The 15,868-nt window shown below is 39.1% G+C and overlaps 2 protein-coding genes across 2 annotated transcripts in view; one reads left to right on the top strand and one right to left on the bottom strand.

The window, feature by feature from the left end:
- LOC121403682 overlaps positions 1-844 on the bottom strand; it is an 18,316-nt gene extending 17,472 nt beyond the window's left edge. Inside the window, exon 1 of the mRNA XM_041591492.1 lies at positions 794-844. The gene's annotated coding sequence lies outside the window, so the exon portion shown is untranslated. The remainder of the gene's footprint in view (positions 1-793) is intronic.
- The window catches only part of sntb2.S (syntrophin, beta 2 (dystrophin-associated protein A1, 59kDa, basic component 2) S homeolog), a 20,797-nt gene extending 4,929 nt beyond the window's left edge, over positions 1-15,868 (top strand). Inside the window, exons 4-11 of the mRNA XM_018260566.2 lie at positions 7,969-8,030; positions 8,210-8,329; positions 9,732-9,888; positions 9,994-10,142; positions 12,735-12,816; positions 14,056-14,275; positions 14,362-14,502; positions 15,031-15,868. Of these exons, the coding sequence (XP_018116055.1) occupies positions 7,969-8,030; positions 8,210-8,329; positions 9,732-9,888; positions 9,994-10,142; positions 12,735-12,816; positions 14,056-14,275; positions 14,362-14,502; positions 15,031-15,132 (1,033 nt within the window). The 3' untranslated portion in view covers positions 15,133-15,868. The remainder of the gene's footprint in view (positions 1-7,968; positions 8,031-8,209; positions 8,330-9,731; positions 9,889-9,993; positions 10,143-12,734; positions 12,817-14,055; positions 14,276-14,361; positions 14,503-15,030) is intronic.

Raw genomic sequence — 15,868 nt, 5'->3', positions numbered from 1 at the left:
CCTGAGTCTCTCCTTGCTCTGGGCTCAGATTACAGTAGAAAAGGGAGGGGGTGTGGAAGAGGAGCAAACTGAGCATGCTCTTGCCCAGGGCAATGAGGTTTAAGCTGAAGGCAGGAAGTCAGATACAGAAGCCCATGTGTACACAATAGAAGGAAAGAAATGCAGTGTTTCTTTTGACAGGGGACTCAGAGCAGCATTACTTTGGGGGTTTACTGGTATATTTAGATGGACCTTTCTGATATGGCTTACTTAGTTTTAACCTTTCCTTCTCCTTTAAGGTAGCCATAGACATAAAGATCCGCTCGTTTGGCAAAATGTCGCCAGATCACTCCCCAATATGCCCACATTGAAGTGGGCGATATTGGGCTAAACGGATCAAGGGCCCAACGATTGTATCATAATGCATCCGATACGGATGGTTGGATCACGGGACTGCATACACGCACAGATGCGGCCGCAATCCGATTGGATTATTTCACCTGCACGATTGAGATGGCCAGATATCGATTGGGAAAGCCCCGCAGCTTTTATCATCCCGTGTATGGGGGCCTTTAGAAATAAAGACTTTTTTGATTTACTTTCCATTATTTATTTTTTACTGTTTTTCCAAAATCTAAGTTTAACCCTTTAACTGCCAAGAACGTAGCTCCTACGTTCTTTGAAAAAAGGCTTTAAGTGCCAAGAACGTAGGAGCTACGTTCTTTACTAAAACAGCTCTCTCTCTGCACACACTGCAAAATCAGCGTGCAGAGAGGAGCAGCTAGCAGCAGAACCCCCTAGGCAACGAGCTTACCTGAAAAAGATCGGCGATCCTCCACTCCAGAGTCGCAGAGAGACGCAGCAACAGCAGCAACCGATTCAGCAGCTTCCATGTCCCAAGCATCAGCACAGCACATGTTCCTGCTCCGCCCACGCACTTCCTGGTGCTGTGACTCAGCGTGTTTCAACTGAAAAGCACTGAAAAGGACTCCTCTTCATCTAGATTTGGTAAGTGCCCCTTATTTTACTTATTTACAGGTATTTACAGGTATTTACAGACATTTACAGGCATTTACATATACACAGTACACATACTAGTAAAAGTAGTTTTTTTTTTTTTTTTGATTTTCTGATTTTTTTGATTTTTCAAACTTTTGCACATATATTACATACTCAAATACATATATGCAAATATTTATACACTTTTTAGAGCTGTACATCCATGCATACACAAACACACACTTATAGGGGTTTTTTTTTTGTTTTTTTAGTTCATTTTCTAAGTTTCCCTTATGTTATTTCCCTAAAAACTTTAGATTTCACAGCATGACTACTGGATCAAGCATTCTGACCTCTAACCACGCTGTCGGATCAGTTATTTTGTTATTTCGTTGATTTTCCTAATTGTATTTGCTTTTTTGTGATTTTTATTGCAGTTTTATGCTTGCATTGTTTTTCCTTATGTAATGTTTTAGCCTCATTTACACTTTGATAATTTGGGATAGAAACATATTTTTAGCAACTCTGTGTTCGTCAGAATGTGTACTTTCCAAAAATATATGGTTTTGGGGGGTCTTTGTACTGTTAGGGGGTCTTACGGCACATTATATTCAGTCAGAGTGCTATGTTCACAGGAGGCGAATTGACGGCTGAGAAAATTCTTATGCACTGTTTTTATTTGGGGTCCGCACGTGCCCACCTGCTTTGGTTTATCTATGCATATTGGGCATCAAACTGTTCAGTAGACCCTTAGTGTCAATATTTATGGTGTTTTCTAATTGTATGTAAGAAATTGGGTGAGATAAATGCGACCAACTGCAATATTTTTAGGCGATTTTCAGAAATGTCATAAAAACCGCTGCCTTTAGCATAGTATTGCAGTATGTAAGTTTGGAGTAGAAAGACAATTATAGCAAATTTTTATTTAGCAGAATGTGTACTTTCCAAAAATATATGGTTTTGGGGGGTCTTCGTACTGTTAGGGGGTCTTACGGCACATTACATGGAGTCAGAGTGCTATCTTCACAGAAGGCGAATTGACAGCCGAGAAAATTCTTAAGCACTATTTTCATTTGGGGTCCGCACGTGCCCACCTGCTTTGGTATATCTATGCATATTGGGCATCAAACTGTTCAGTAGACCCTTGGTGTCAATATTTATGGTGTTTTCTAATTGTATGTAAGAAATTGGGTGAGATAAATGCGACCAACTGCAATATTTTTAGGCGATTTTCAGAAATGTCATAAAAACCGCTGCCTTTAGCATAGTATTGCAGTATGTAAGTTTGGAGTAGAAAGACAATTATAGCAAATTTTTATTTAGCAGAATGTGTACTTTCCAAAAATATATGGTTTTGGGGGGTCTTCGTACTGTTAGGGGGTCTTACGGCACATTACATGGAGTCAGAGTGCTATCTTCACAGAAGGCGAATTGACAGCCGAGAAAATTCTTAAGCACTATTTTCATTTGGGGTCCGCACGTGCCCACCTGCTTTGGTATATCTATGCATATTGGGCATCAAACTGTTCAGTAGACCCTTGGTGTCAATATTTAGGGTGTTTTCTAATTGTATCTAAGAAATTGGGTGAGGTAAATGCGACCAACTGCAATATTTTTTGGTGATTTTCAGAAATATCATATAAACCACTGCCTTTAGCGTTGCTTTGCAGTATGTACATTTGGAGCAGAAAGATAGTTTTAGCAAATTTTTATTCGGCACAAGGTGTACTTTCCAAAAATATATGGTTTTGGGGGGTCTTTGTACTGTTAGGGGGTCTTACGGCACATTATATGGAGTCAGAGTGCTATCTTCACAGAAGGCGAATTGACAGCGAGGAAATTCTTAAGCACGATTTTCATTTGGGGTCCGCACGTGCCCACCTGCTTTGGTATATTTATGCATATTGGCCATCAAACTGTTCAGTAGACCCTTAGCGTCAATATTTATGGTGTTTTCTAATTGTATATAAGAAATTGGGTGAGATAAATGCGACCAACTGCAATATTTCTAGGAGATTTTCAGAAATATCATAAAAACCACTGCCTTTAGCATTGCTTTGCAGTATGTACGTTTGGAGTAGAAAGACAGTTTTAGCAAATTTTTATTCGGCAGAAGGTGTACTTTCCAAAAATATATGGTTTTCTGGGGTGAACCTAGTTTTTTGTACCTTTGCCTGTTGCAAAATGCTGTATATGTGCTGGTTATGCAGTATCTGGAATTACAGAACTCGTATGGGGTGTCTTCTTTCTGGGGCCCCTATACGCCACATACTTAGGGGTACCTATGCATATTGGGTATCAAACTGTTCAGCGTACCCCAGACTTTCATGTTTAGGGAGTTTTATATTGCTATATATTGATATGTAGGAGATACAATGCTTTAGAGTTGGAGTATTGAGGAGATTTTTGTATATGTCATAAAAATTGCGAAAATGTAGGAAAGCTTTGCGGCTTGGTACTTTGGAGTAGAAAATCGTGCCTACCCATTTTAGATTTGTCAGAATGTGTACTTTCCAAAAACATATGGTTTTCTGGGGTGAACATAAATTTTTGTACTTTTGCCCCTTGAAAAATGCTGTAAATGTGCTGATTTTGCAGTATTTGGAATTACAGAACTGTCTTCGTTCTATGGCCCCTATATGCCATATACTTATGTGTACCTATGCATATTGGGCATCAAATTGTTCAGCAGACCCTTGGCTTTCATATTTAGGGTGCTTTTTCTTGGTATATAATGATATGTGGGAGATACGATGCTTCAGGGTTGCAATATTGAGGTGATTTTCTGTAATGTCATAAAAATTGCCAAATGTAGGAAAGCTTTACGGCTTGGTACTTTGGAGTAGAAAGATGTGCATACCCATATTAGATTCGTCGGAATGTGTACTTTCCAAAAACATATGGTTTTCTGGGGTGAACATACATTTTTGTACTTTTGCCCCTTGAAAAAATGCTGTAAATGTGCTCATTTTGCAGTATCTGGAATTCCAGAACTGATAACTCGTATGGGGTGTCTTCGTTCTGGGGCCCCTATACTCCACATACTTAGGTGCACCTATGCATATTGGGCATCAAACTGTTCAGCGGACCCTGGGCTTTCATGTTTAGGGAGTTTTATCTTGGTATATAATGATATGTGGGAGATACGATGCTTCAGAGTTGCAATATTGATGTGATTTTCGGCAATGTCATAAAAATTTCGAAATGTAGGAAAGCTTTGTGGATTGGTACTTTGGAGTAGAAAGACGTGCATACCCATATTAGATTCGTCAGAATGTGTACTTTCCAAAAACATATGGTTTTCTGGGGTGAACATACATTTTTGTACTTTTGCCCCTTGAAAAATGCTGTAAATGTGGTGATTTTGCAGTATTTGGAATTCCAGAACTGATAACTCGTATGGGGTGTCTTCGTTCTGGGGCCCCTATACGCCACATTCTTAGGTGCACCTATGCATATTGGGCATCAAACTGTTCAGCGGACCCTGGGCTTTCATATTTAGGGTGTTTTATCTTGGTATGTAATGATATGTGGGAGATACGATGCTTCAGAGTTGCAATATTGAGGTGATTTTCTGTAATGTCGTAAAAATTGCCAAATGTAGGAAAGCTTTGCGGCTTGGTACTTTGGAGTAGAAAGACGTGCATACCCATATTAGATTCGTCAGAATGTGTACTTTCCAAAAACATATGGTTTTCTGGGGTGAACATACATTTTTGTACTTTTGCCCCTTGAAAAATGCTGTAAATGTGCTTATTTTGCAGTATCTGGAATTCCAGAACTGATAACTCGTATGGGGTGTCTTCGTTCTGGGGCCCCTATACTCCACATACTTAGGTGCACCTATGCATATTGGGCATCAAACTGTTCAGCGGACCCTGGGCTTTCATGTTTAGGGAGTTTTATCTTGGTATGTAATGATATGTGGGAGATACGATGCTTCAGAGTTGCAATATTGAGGTGATTTTCGGTAATGTCATAAAAATTGCCAAATGTAGGAAAGCTTTGCGGCTTGGTACTTTGGAGTAGAAAGACGTGCATACCCATATTAGATTCGTCAGAATGTGTACTTTCCAAAAACATATGGTTTTCTGGGGTGAACATACATTTTTGTACTTTTGCCCCTTGAAAAATGCTGTAAATGTGCTTATTTTGCAGTATCTGGAATTCCAGAACTGATAACTCGTATGGGGTGTCTTCGTTCTGGGGCCCTTATACTCCACATACTTAGGTGCACCTATGCATATTGGGCATCAAACTGTTCAGCGGACCCTGGGCTTTCATGTTTAGGGAGTTTTATCTTGGTATGTAATGATATGTGGGAGATACGATGCTTCAGAGTTGCAATATTGAGGTGATTTCTGTAATGTCATAAAAATTGCCAAATGTAGGAAAGCTTTGCGGCTTGGTACTTTGGAGTAGAAAGACGTGCATACCCATATTAGATTCGTCAGAATGTGTACTTTCCAAAAACATATGGTTTTCTGGGGTGAACATACATTTTTGTACTTTTGCCCCTTGAAAAATGATGTAAATGTGCGGATTTTGCAGTATCTGGAATTCCAGAACTGATAACTCATATGGGGTGTCTTCGTTCTGGGGCCCCTATACTCCACATATTTAGGTGCACCTATGCATATTGGGCATCAAACTGTTCAGCGGACCCTGGGCTTTCATATTTGGGGTGTTGTATCTTGGTATATAATGATATGTGGGAGATACAATGCTGTAGACTGGACACTTTGAGGTAATTTTTCAAAAATGTAACACATTTTTATAAAAACTGCTAACTTTAGGAAAGAATTGCAACTTGGTAGTTTGGAGTACAAATATATATTTACCCATTTTGAACTCGTTGGAATCTGTTCTTTCCAATGAGGGGTAGTTTTTTAGGGTAAACCTACTGTAAGTGGAATGTTTGGCCTTGAAATCAGATGTATGCTGTTTTGTGGAGCGGTGCTTTGGAAATTTGGTAGTTTACTGCTTCAGAGTTTTCAACTATCGAAGTGAGAAATCTCCATAAAATTATATATATTTGGTATTGGTTTGTTCGGGAGACACAGAACTTTCCAAATCTGCCATGTTCTCATGCATAAAATAAATTATGCTTCTGATATATGCGTTTGTATCATGTGAAACTGTTTTTTTTTGGTTTTTTTATACACTTAGAAGCCCATATCTTTTTACAGGACTGGAATGACAACTAAATTCTAGCATATTTTGAAAGCTTAGGTTGTCCTGAAAAAAACAATATCTTGTTTTCATGGGTAAACTAAAAGACCCCCCCAGGAAAGTCCCCTAAAGTGAAAGAGCAAAAAATGTTCAAAAACGGTCTGGCAATAGAAGTTCCAACTTGGCCAAATTGGCTGGCAGCGAAAGGGTTAAAGTTGAATGTTTCGTGTCTCTGGTGTTTGAGTCTGGCAGCTCAGTAATTCAGGTGCAGACTCTGAACTGTTACAATTTTGCAACATTTAGTTGATACATTTCTCAGCAGCATCTCTGGAGTATTTGCAACTATTGTGTCAATTCTAACAGCTGCCTGTAATGAAACCCAGAGATTCTGCTCAGCAGGGACAAAGATAAGAAATGTATCAACTAAATATATCAATTTAGAACAGTTTACAGGGTCGGCGACCCCCCTCCCAGGGCTGCTTCAGAAGGTGAAAAATGTCACTTCAATGTTAGAAAAACGGTCACACATAGAAAATAGAAAGTCATTGGAAAAAGTAATTATTTCTGGTGATCTATCTGAAAACAACTAGTTGTTTGAAGGTGAACCACCCCTTTAATATCAATCTGCATTTTTGCATGTTCTGGCCAAAGATGGGAGACTCTTATCTGCTGAATTCATCTCAGAGGCCAATGTAGAGTTGCTAATGCTGGTGAAAGCATCGTGATCTTGTTTCTTTTTTTTTTTTATTAAACTACAAGGTCTACCAGTTATCCTTAAAGAAGTGCCTCCTCATTAACTTATTTCAGTGCCTGCTTCCCAGTTTGTTATAATTTGCCTTTTGAAGGATCATATCGTCATCTGCTGCTATTGTGAAACTTGGCAATGGGGTCCTGGGCCTAGGGTCACTGTTGTGCCATCGTCTCTGTGTTGTCACTGTTGCAGAGGCAATGGCGTCATTACACCCCATGCCAGGAGGTTACTACGGGTAACTGCATTTTAGTGAACTCGCTGGCCTCGATACTGCCACAGTACAGATGTCCCTGTCCTGCTAATAGCGGGAAAAAGCATATTTTAAAGACCTACTAATGCCATAATCATTACTGTAGGTGTTGCTAGCCTGTCCTTGTGTGTTCACAGTGCTATTCTACTTATGTGTTTATATTTGGCCTATTTTTCTAAATACATTTGAACCCTGATGGACTTTGTCAATTTAAATAGATAGATAAACACATACATACATGAATGTTGTATTAACCAACGTGCCTCACAATTGGACTTTACCAGCCTAGACCTATAGTATCTTTTTAGGCAAGCCTATCAACTCATTGAGATCCTCAGACACCAATAGGTTGGCACCCATATAATCACAGTTGCAAAAACCCTACAAGCAGCCAACTGGAATATGACCTCTACCCCATCTGAACGAATGCTTGTCATAAAGGTGAAGTGGATTATATTGATAGGGGCCATTTGGGCACAATTACAGGTCAAAGGCTATGACCAGTATGGCACCAAGAGTCCCTACTCTGCCGACCCCTCCCCCCTTGTTCATCCAGCTCCCTTTCCCACCCTTTTCCTAACTACCCTAGTCCAAGGCTTCCTGTAGTTAGGATATTGCAACGGGCATAATTCTGATTGCAATGTGGGAAAACAAGTCGGATGCTAATTTCAACTGGCTGGACTCATTTGCTATATAAGCATTAGATAGAACATGTTATTTAAACATTAAGATCATATATGTGTGTGGAAGACATTGCTCACTTTTGAATAGCATTTTAAATGATCTTTTAAATAGCATTTACTTTCTGATTCTACAGAAGCGACAGTGACAGTGAGGGGGAAAATCCAGAAAAGAAGAAACTGCAAGAGCAGCTTATGGGTAAGTGTTAAGAAAAGAGACCTCAAAACAAAACATTTCTTCTATTTTTCAAGACAAAGTATGTCTTAAAGGCACAGATCCTCTTTCACATTTTTTAGATTTGTTATAGTGCTGAAAGGACTAAGTTTTGACAATGGCAATGTACTATATGCTTCTTTTGTATCTTTCTTTCCATACAGGTGCCATTGTCATGGAGAAGCCAAATGTTCGATGGAATGATGTAGCTGGTCTTGAAGGAGCAAAAGAAGCATTGAAAGAGGCTGTGATCTTGCCTATCAAGTTCCCCCATTTATTCACAGGTCAAGATTATATATTAGTCCAAAAAACACTTTGTTGTTTTCAGATATGGAAACTTGAAGATGCACAATAGTGTTACATTCCTTTCTGCACTGACTTTTTGCTTTCCTAAAATAAATGAAAAGTACAGTATATAGTATGTTTGTGTGCTCTGCTAGGGTGCAAACATGCTTAACATATTGACTCGGTGTGTGCAATACTGTTTGTTTGAACTGTATATACACAAACTGTATATTATGCCATTTGAAAGGTGGCAGGAGGTCCAGTTGGTTCATAATTATTCATATATCTCACAGTACTAGAGGGTGTTTGCCTTCTGCAAAGTCCCAACAAAGTGGTAGGACTTGGCAAAATAAACACTTCTTCTAAGTACAGTCATTTAGCAAAAAAAAACAAAACAAAAAAAAAATTGTTTACTTTTAGTATTTACTGTTTTTTACTTACGGGCGACTTCGGAATACGAAGCACCGTGTTTGCCTTGCCGCAGTCATTTTTTCGTTATAGCTGGCGGAGGACAGGGGGAAGCCGTTCAGGGAGATTGTGCCCAAAAAAGAGGTGATTAGTCGCCAGGCGAATAAATCTCCCCAAATCGCTTATTTTTCCCCTATGGTAAAAGGGTCACCATATTGTGAAGGAGCACAGTCACACTATTTTCACTGAAGCATTTGTTCCGCTGTCAATCTCTGCATCTGCGTGTATCACCCTTTGAGGGTAAACACTAAATGTAAATATTCGTATCAATGGATTTTCAAGTAACAATTGTATTAGGAAACATTTTTGTTTTGCTGATTCCTACTACTTTGACAAAAACAAAATAGTAAAAACAAATGGAATGATGTTAACATAGCTTTTTTTTATACCGATAGGGTTATAGAATGCATTAGTGAAGGATTTGTGGCCAAACTCATCATTTATCAGAAACATGCGTGGCAGTAAACACAATTCTAAAAATCTTTCTTCTATGTGAAATATATGTTTCAAGAAATATGTGTTAGTATGTGTGCACACACACACAATCACAATTACAATCACAATCCACTCTCTCTGTTTGTAGTTATATGTATGTGTTCTTTTATTTCTAGGGACCTTTCTCAAGGATACTTTATAGTGCTGATCCATCATATTCTTATATTACACTTGATTACACCATGAATATCCTGTAATTTATATGCAAATATAACGGCTCTTAGTGATGTCATCAGTTATAAACGGAGCTTAGTAAGGCCATTTTTGTTACATGACTTACTAAAACTGAGTCATAATTTATTATAATAAATAAAGTACCCATTTTTGGAAAATATGAGAACTTGGAATTCCTCAGTGACTTATAATAGCCTTATATTTTACAATAGTGGGGTACTTTATTCACTATATATATTTAATATTCTGTATTTTCCTTTTCAGGTAAGCGTACACCATGGCGTGGCATACTGCTGTTCGGACCTCCTGGAACTGGGAAGTCATATCTGGCAAAAGCTGTAGCAACAGAAGCTAATAACTCTACATTTTTCTCTGTTTCTTCCTCTGACCTCATGTCCAAGTGGCTGGGGGAGAGTGAAAAGTGAGTTTGAAGGAAATGTAATGATGGGTTTCCTGGGCTTGAAGCTGTTTAGCTTTAGATGGATGGGTTGTTTGGAATGGTTCACTTTTTTCCTTTATATTTCAGGCTGGTGAAGAACCTTTTTGAGTTGGCACGGCAACACAAACCATCCATTATCTTTATTGATGAAGTGGATTCTCTTTGCGGTTCTAGAAATGAGAATGAGAGTGAAGCTGCACGTAGAATCAAGACAGAGTTTCTGGTGCAGATGCAAGGTAATACTGGTTTATGTGTATGAAAGTGGCAGGTGTAAAACATTGACTGCGCAAAACCAATGTATAGTAACTGTACAAACACCATCCCTAGTGCTGTCACCTTTTTTTATTGTTGGCTGCTTTAGAATTAAAAGGTTAAAGGGATACTGTCATGGGAAAACATGTTTTTTTCAAAACGCATCAGTTAATAGTGCTGCTCCAGCAGAATTCTGCACTGAAATCCGTTTCTCAAAAGAGCAAACAGATTTGTATATATATTTAATTTTGAAATCTGACATGGGGCTAGACATATTGTCAGTTTCCCTGCTGCCCCAGTCATGTGACTTGTGCTCTGATAAATTCCAGTCACTCTTCCCCCCCCAGCAGCCTAACAACAGAACAACGGGAAGGTAACCAGATAACAGCTCCCTGGTAGATATAAGAACAGCACTCAATAGTAAAAATCCAGGTCCCACTGTAACACATTCAGTTACATTGAGTAGGAGAAACAACAGCCTGCCAGAAAGCAGTTCCATCCTAAAGTGCTGGCTCTTTCTGAAAGCACATGACCAGGCAAATATTGGTGACTACACACCAATATTATAAATAATATATTTATTGTATATAATAAAATACACTTGCTGGTAGAGTGAATTATTTGCCGTGTAAGCAGTGTAATTTGAAAATAAAAACTACACTATAAAAATCCCTTTAAAAAGGGGTGCAGTATAAATTTGACCTGCTCAAATTTCAAGGTTCCAGACATTTTATTTTGTAAACATGGGAGAAGAATACACATGGAACTGATTTAGATAGCAACAAAGTTGCAGACAAAATATAGTGTGTCTTATACTCTTCCTTGAAATGTTCCCATAGCAGCATTACTTTCATTATAGCATCCTTGCTCACAAAAGCCTTCTTTCTCCATTGTCAGCTTGGGGGACACAGGAACAGTGGGTATAGCTGGCACCACTAGTAACAGTAACACCAAAAAATGAAAGTCTTTGAAAGTAATGACAATATAATGTACTATTTCCATGCACTGGTAAATTTGGTGTGTTTGCTTTAAAAACTACTATATTAAAAAAAAAAAAAAAAAAAAGCTGCTGTGTAGTCATGGTGGCAGCCATTCAAGCATAGGATACACAGTCATTAGCAAATAAATTCTGAAGAATCCCATTGTATCCTACAGATCATATCTTCTATCACCTGTGTATCTTGTGCCTTTTCTTCTTTTCCAGCTTGAATGGCTGCCCCCATGGCCACAAAGCAGTTTGCTTCAGAAATTCTACAATAGTTTATATAAACAAACACAGCTGTTGTATCAGTGCAGGGCAACAGAGCATTATATTTTCATTACGTTAAAACACTAATATTTTTTGGTTTTACTGTTCCTTTAAGGTGGTGGTCTCTGCAGTTCTATATACTGTATACATTTTGGTCATCAGAACAATGAGGCTCCAACAGAAAATCTAGCCGTAGCTGTCCTGAAAGGAATATAAAGAAAGACTTCTAAACTTTGGGGTTTCACGTCTATCACATGTGTTGCCCTGTTGCGATAAATGCTTTTTCTGGCTTTTGTTGCAGCTACATGCAACATTGCACCATGCTACCATTTACAATATAATGTTTGTATCATATCATGAAAATGAGTGTAGCTGTATATAAAAATAAGGGTTTTAAAGTGGCTCTGATTTTTACACCACTTTTTACTCTCTAGCTGAACTTGTCTCTGACTTTAATTTAAAGTGAAAAACCTTTTACACAATATATTGTAGATAGCTAGATAGCAGAGACAGGTACTGAGAGAGGCTCCAGGAAGGGAGTTATTAAACAGAGAATCAGCGCTCTGTTTTATTACTTTAGTAGCCAGGGACTCCATTCCGCATATCCAGTCCAGAGATTGGAGTTCACCTTCCATAGGAAAACTGTCCTGTGGAAAGGCTATTTAAAGTTAATTAGAATGGGAGAGTGGGTCTCTCAGCAGGACACAGCAGGTAGGAGACCTGGATGTGTTAGGAACTCCCAGAGGAGCTGGGAGTGCTGCCTGATACTGCATGAAGCAGAGGGAGCCTGTGACCATGACAAAGTTGTGCCAGGAGGCTGAACACTACCAGGAAGGAGTCCTGTGAGTACAGGGGTGAGCCACAACATTGTTTTGTTTGCTGGTAGTCCACAAGGGGCCCAGTCTAGTCAGGGACTGCTCCAGAGTTGGAAGGTAGTGCCCAGTGGGCTAGGTTTTATTTTATGATTTGTTTGTATGATACAATGGTCACCCCTGTGTCTGTGGATAATTCACTGTGTTTGTTTAAAGTGGGAAAATAAACTGCTGTTTTCCTGGAAGAAGCTGTGTGTGTCCCTGTCTTTATGCTCCTTTGTCCTATGCTGCCTGCCCACCATTGACTAATCCCCCCAAAAGTTACGTGTTCAAGCCGCCAGCTTGCCACAATATATACAAATTTTTTGAACCTGAGGAAGATCACTATTATGTGTTCAAAAATTGAAATTTCTTTTGCTTGTCTATTAAAATCGGTTACTCTAACCGAGCTTGTTTTAGCCAGTACCATTGATTCTACAGGTATGCAGGTAATGTGATTACTTCTGGTTTTGCAGGTGTTGGTAATAACAATGATGGTATACTTGTTCTCGGTGCTACAAACATACCATGGGTACTAGATTCTGCCATCCGAAGAAGGTAAGGAAGAACTAATTGAAAATCATAAAAATTCCACAATACACAGAAGTTACCTTACACCCGCATGACTGCATTCCATGAGCCTCAAGTCATACAATCTAGGTTTTAAATGTGGGGCTAGCCCGGGTACATTTATACATGCCTTCTGGACCTGCCCGCTGATGGATATGTTTTGGGGAAAAGTGAAAACTTTTTTAGTACAGATACTTTAGGTGCCAAATGTACGGTTCCTATCCTACAAATTGCTTACTGCACCCATCTTGAAACGTTAGAAATCTCTAATAAATTGAGCCCTTCGGCTCTACAAGCTGATTTATATGGGTAGAGGCTACCTGGACAAATTTAGAAAAAGTCTGGGGCCAATGATCAGGTAAGCTTGACATCCATACCCCAGGAAAATACCTAAAGAATATTAAATGCCTGTATTCCAATATCTATTAATGTACACCCCACAGCCTCCCCCCCTTTCTTCCTACCTATATTTATATTATTCTATATCATTTTTGGGGCAGATTTATCAAAGTGTGAATTTAGAACTCACTTTCTATTAATTTCTATGGGATTTCTAAAAGCATATTTATCAAATACTAAACTCCATTGATAAATATGATTCTAAAAATCCCGTAGGAATGAATAAAAAGTGAGTGAGTTTTTCTGTGGGGAGTTCTAAATTCACACTTTGATAAATCTTCCCCCTTTTGCTGGTAGCATTGGTTGTTCCCGGCAACCATGCACATAGCTGAGAGCTTGTCCATGTATGAACAACCATGCATCTCTGATCTGATGAAATTAAATTTGCATTCATCATACATTTGGGCACTAATATGCACAAGTATGTCTGGATCAGTGATCCCCAATCAGTATCTCCTGAACAACATGTTGCCCTCCATCCCCTTGAATTTTGCTCACAGTGGCCTCAGAGGTGCTTATTTTTGAATTCCCGCCTTGGAGGCAACTTTTGGCTGCATAAAAACTAGGCTTACTGCTAAACAGAATCTCCTGTAGGCTGTCAGTCCATATAGGGACTGCCAACAGCCAATCACAGACTTTTTTTGCAGCCTCAGGAACTTTTTTCATGCTCATGTTGCTCCCCAACTCTTTTTACAACACGGGTAAAAAAGGTTGGGGACCCCAGGTCTAGATAATGGTACAATGTAAGAGGAAGCGGAATGTATAAAAAGCCGTTTATTTGCTTATTCTGTATTACCATAAACTGAGTTGATCTCTGCTTGGGTATAGATTTGAGAAGAGAATATACATCCCCCTACCAGAGGAGGCAGCACGTGCCCAAATGTTCCAGCTGCACTTGGGAAATACTCCGCACAGTTTGAGTGAAGAGAATGTACGTGAGCTTGCCAAGAAAACTAACGGTTACTCTGGTGCCGACATCAGTATTATTGTGCGTGATGCTCTAATGCAGCCTGTGCGCAAGGTGCAGTCTGCCACACACTTCAAGAAGGTAAGTGTGGAGAAATTTATTAGGATTAGTATTTTTTATTTTTTTTTATAGGGAAAATAATCATTCTGCTTCTTTGCTGTGTAAAGGTCCGTGGTCCCTCGCGTACCAATCCAGGGATCATTGTTGATGATTTCTTAACACCTTGCTCTCCTGGAGACACAGGGGCAGTAGAAATGACTTGGATGGAGGTGCCCAGTGATAAATTACAAGAGCCTGTTGTCTGTATGGTAAGTATTAACTGAATATTTAAAGGACAAAGAAAGTGAAAAAATAAATCACTCAGTAATAAAACTTATTGTTTAAACACTCACTGCACAGAGTAAATCTGTTGTCCCTGGTCTCTTGTAGTAGGTAATGAGGCAGCCTTGAATCACATTACACTCAATTTGTTTCCAATGCGCATGTTTGCAATGCACTTCGTTCCTCCTTCTAAATTGAGCTGCAATGACAACAATGATGCGGGTATTTTGCACATGTGCATTAGCGATCGAGGGTAGAAGGGAGCAATTATACCTTAAGCAATATGGCGGCGGCGTTCTGATGAAGCAGCTGCGATTATGAGAAATGAAACACTCCTTGATGTTAGCCCTGGGTGAACTGTAATCTTAGCCATCTAACACTACTTTGAGACCTATTCAGGGAAGATGATTCAATTTGGCTTTCCTTCTCCTTTAATTAACAAATTAAAGGATAGTTTTATTAATTATTCAATTAATTTTCCCTTTGTGAAATCTAATTCTTACTTTCTTTCATAGTCTGATATGCTAAGATCTTTGGCCACCACTCGACCAACAGTAAATGTAGATGATCTTCTAAAAGTAAAGAAATTTACAGAGGACTTTGGTCAAGAGGGATGAGGTGCAGTACACAGTGTGAGGTGGCATGCCTTTCGGACACTTTATCCGCTTGCTTATCTCAAAGTGCCCCCACAACACAAGAATTTGCTGACTCTGGAGATGCCCACCTGTATTTACAGGACTCTTGAATTCCCCCCAGGGTCTTCAATACCTGGACACATCCATTTACCTTCAATAGCTTATGTTTCTGAGGTCTACATTTATTTGCCATCAGTCACCTGTCTTATGTGACAGCCTTTTTTCCCCCCTTTTCCCACCCCTACTCCCTATGAAACAGAATAGATTTCTGCCTGCCTGTTGAATGACACGGACTTTTATTATAATTGATAATCTGACATATTGCCACTCCTTATCCTGCAATCTCCTTGGGATTATACAGTGGAGGTGGTTTCCTACTGCCTCTTTGCATCCATCATCTATTCTGCTGTGTGCATTACTGGGTATATATGTTGAGCTGTGTAAATATATTCTCTCTCTTTGAGTGGATGACCTGCCTGGTGCTCATTTGTAAATATAAAATATATATTTGGAAGAGATGTCACTGACCCATGTCAATTAAGCATTCTCTCCCTGTCCTTTGTGTAGGACACAATTCAAGCACCATGTATGAGTAGGATGTGATGAGTTCTTTCATCTCTATTATTTTATCTTTGTTATTTATTGTTCTGCTGTGGTGATGCTAAATTACCAATACACACCAGCTGAGCTGACTAATAAAAATACTTTCAGTTGCTCA

Source organism: Xenopus laevis, chromosome 4S, assembly GCF_017654675.1.
Source record: "Xenopus laevis strain J_2021 chromosome 4S, Xenopus_laevis_v10.1, whole genome shotgun sequence".
NCBI classification, from domain to species: Eukaryota; Metazoa; Chordata; class Amphibia; order Anura; family Pipidae; genus Xenopus; species Xenopus laevis.
This window is presented reverse-complemented; position numbering and strand designations above follow the sequence as displayed.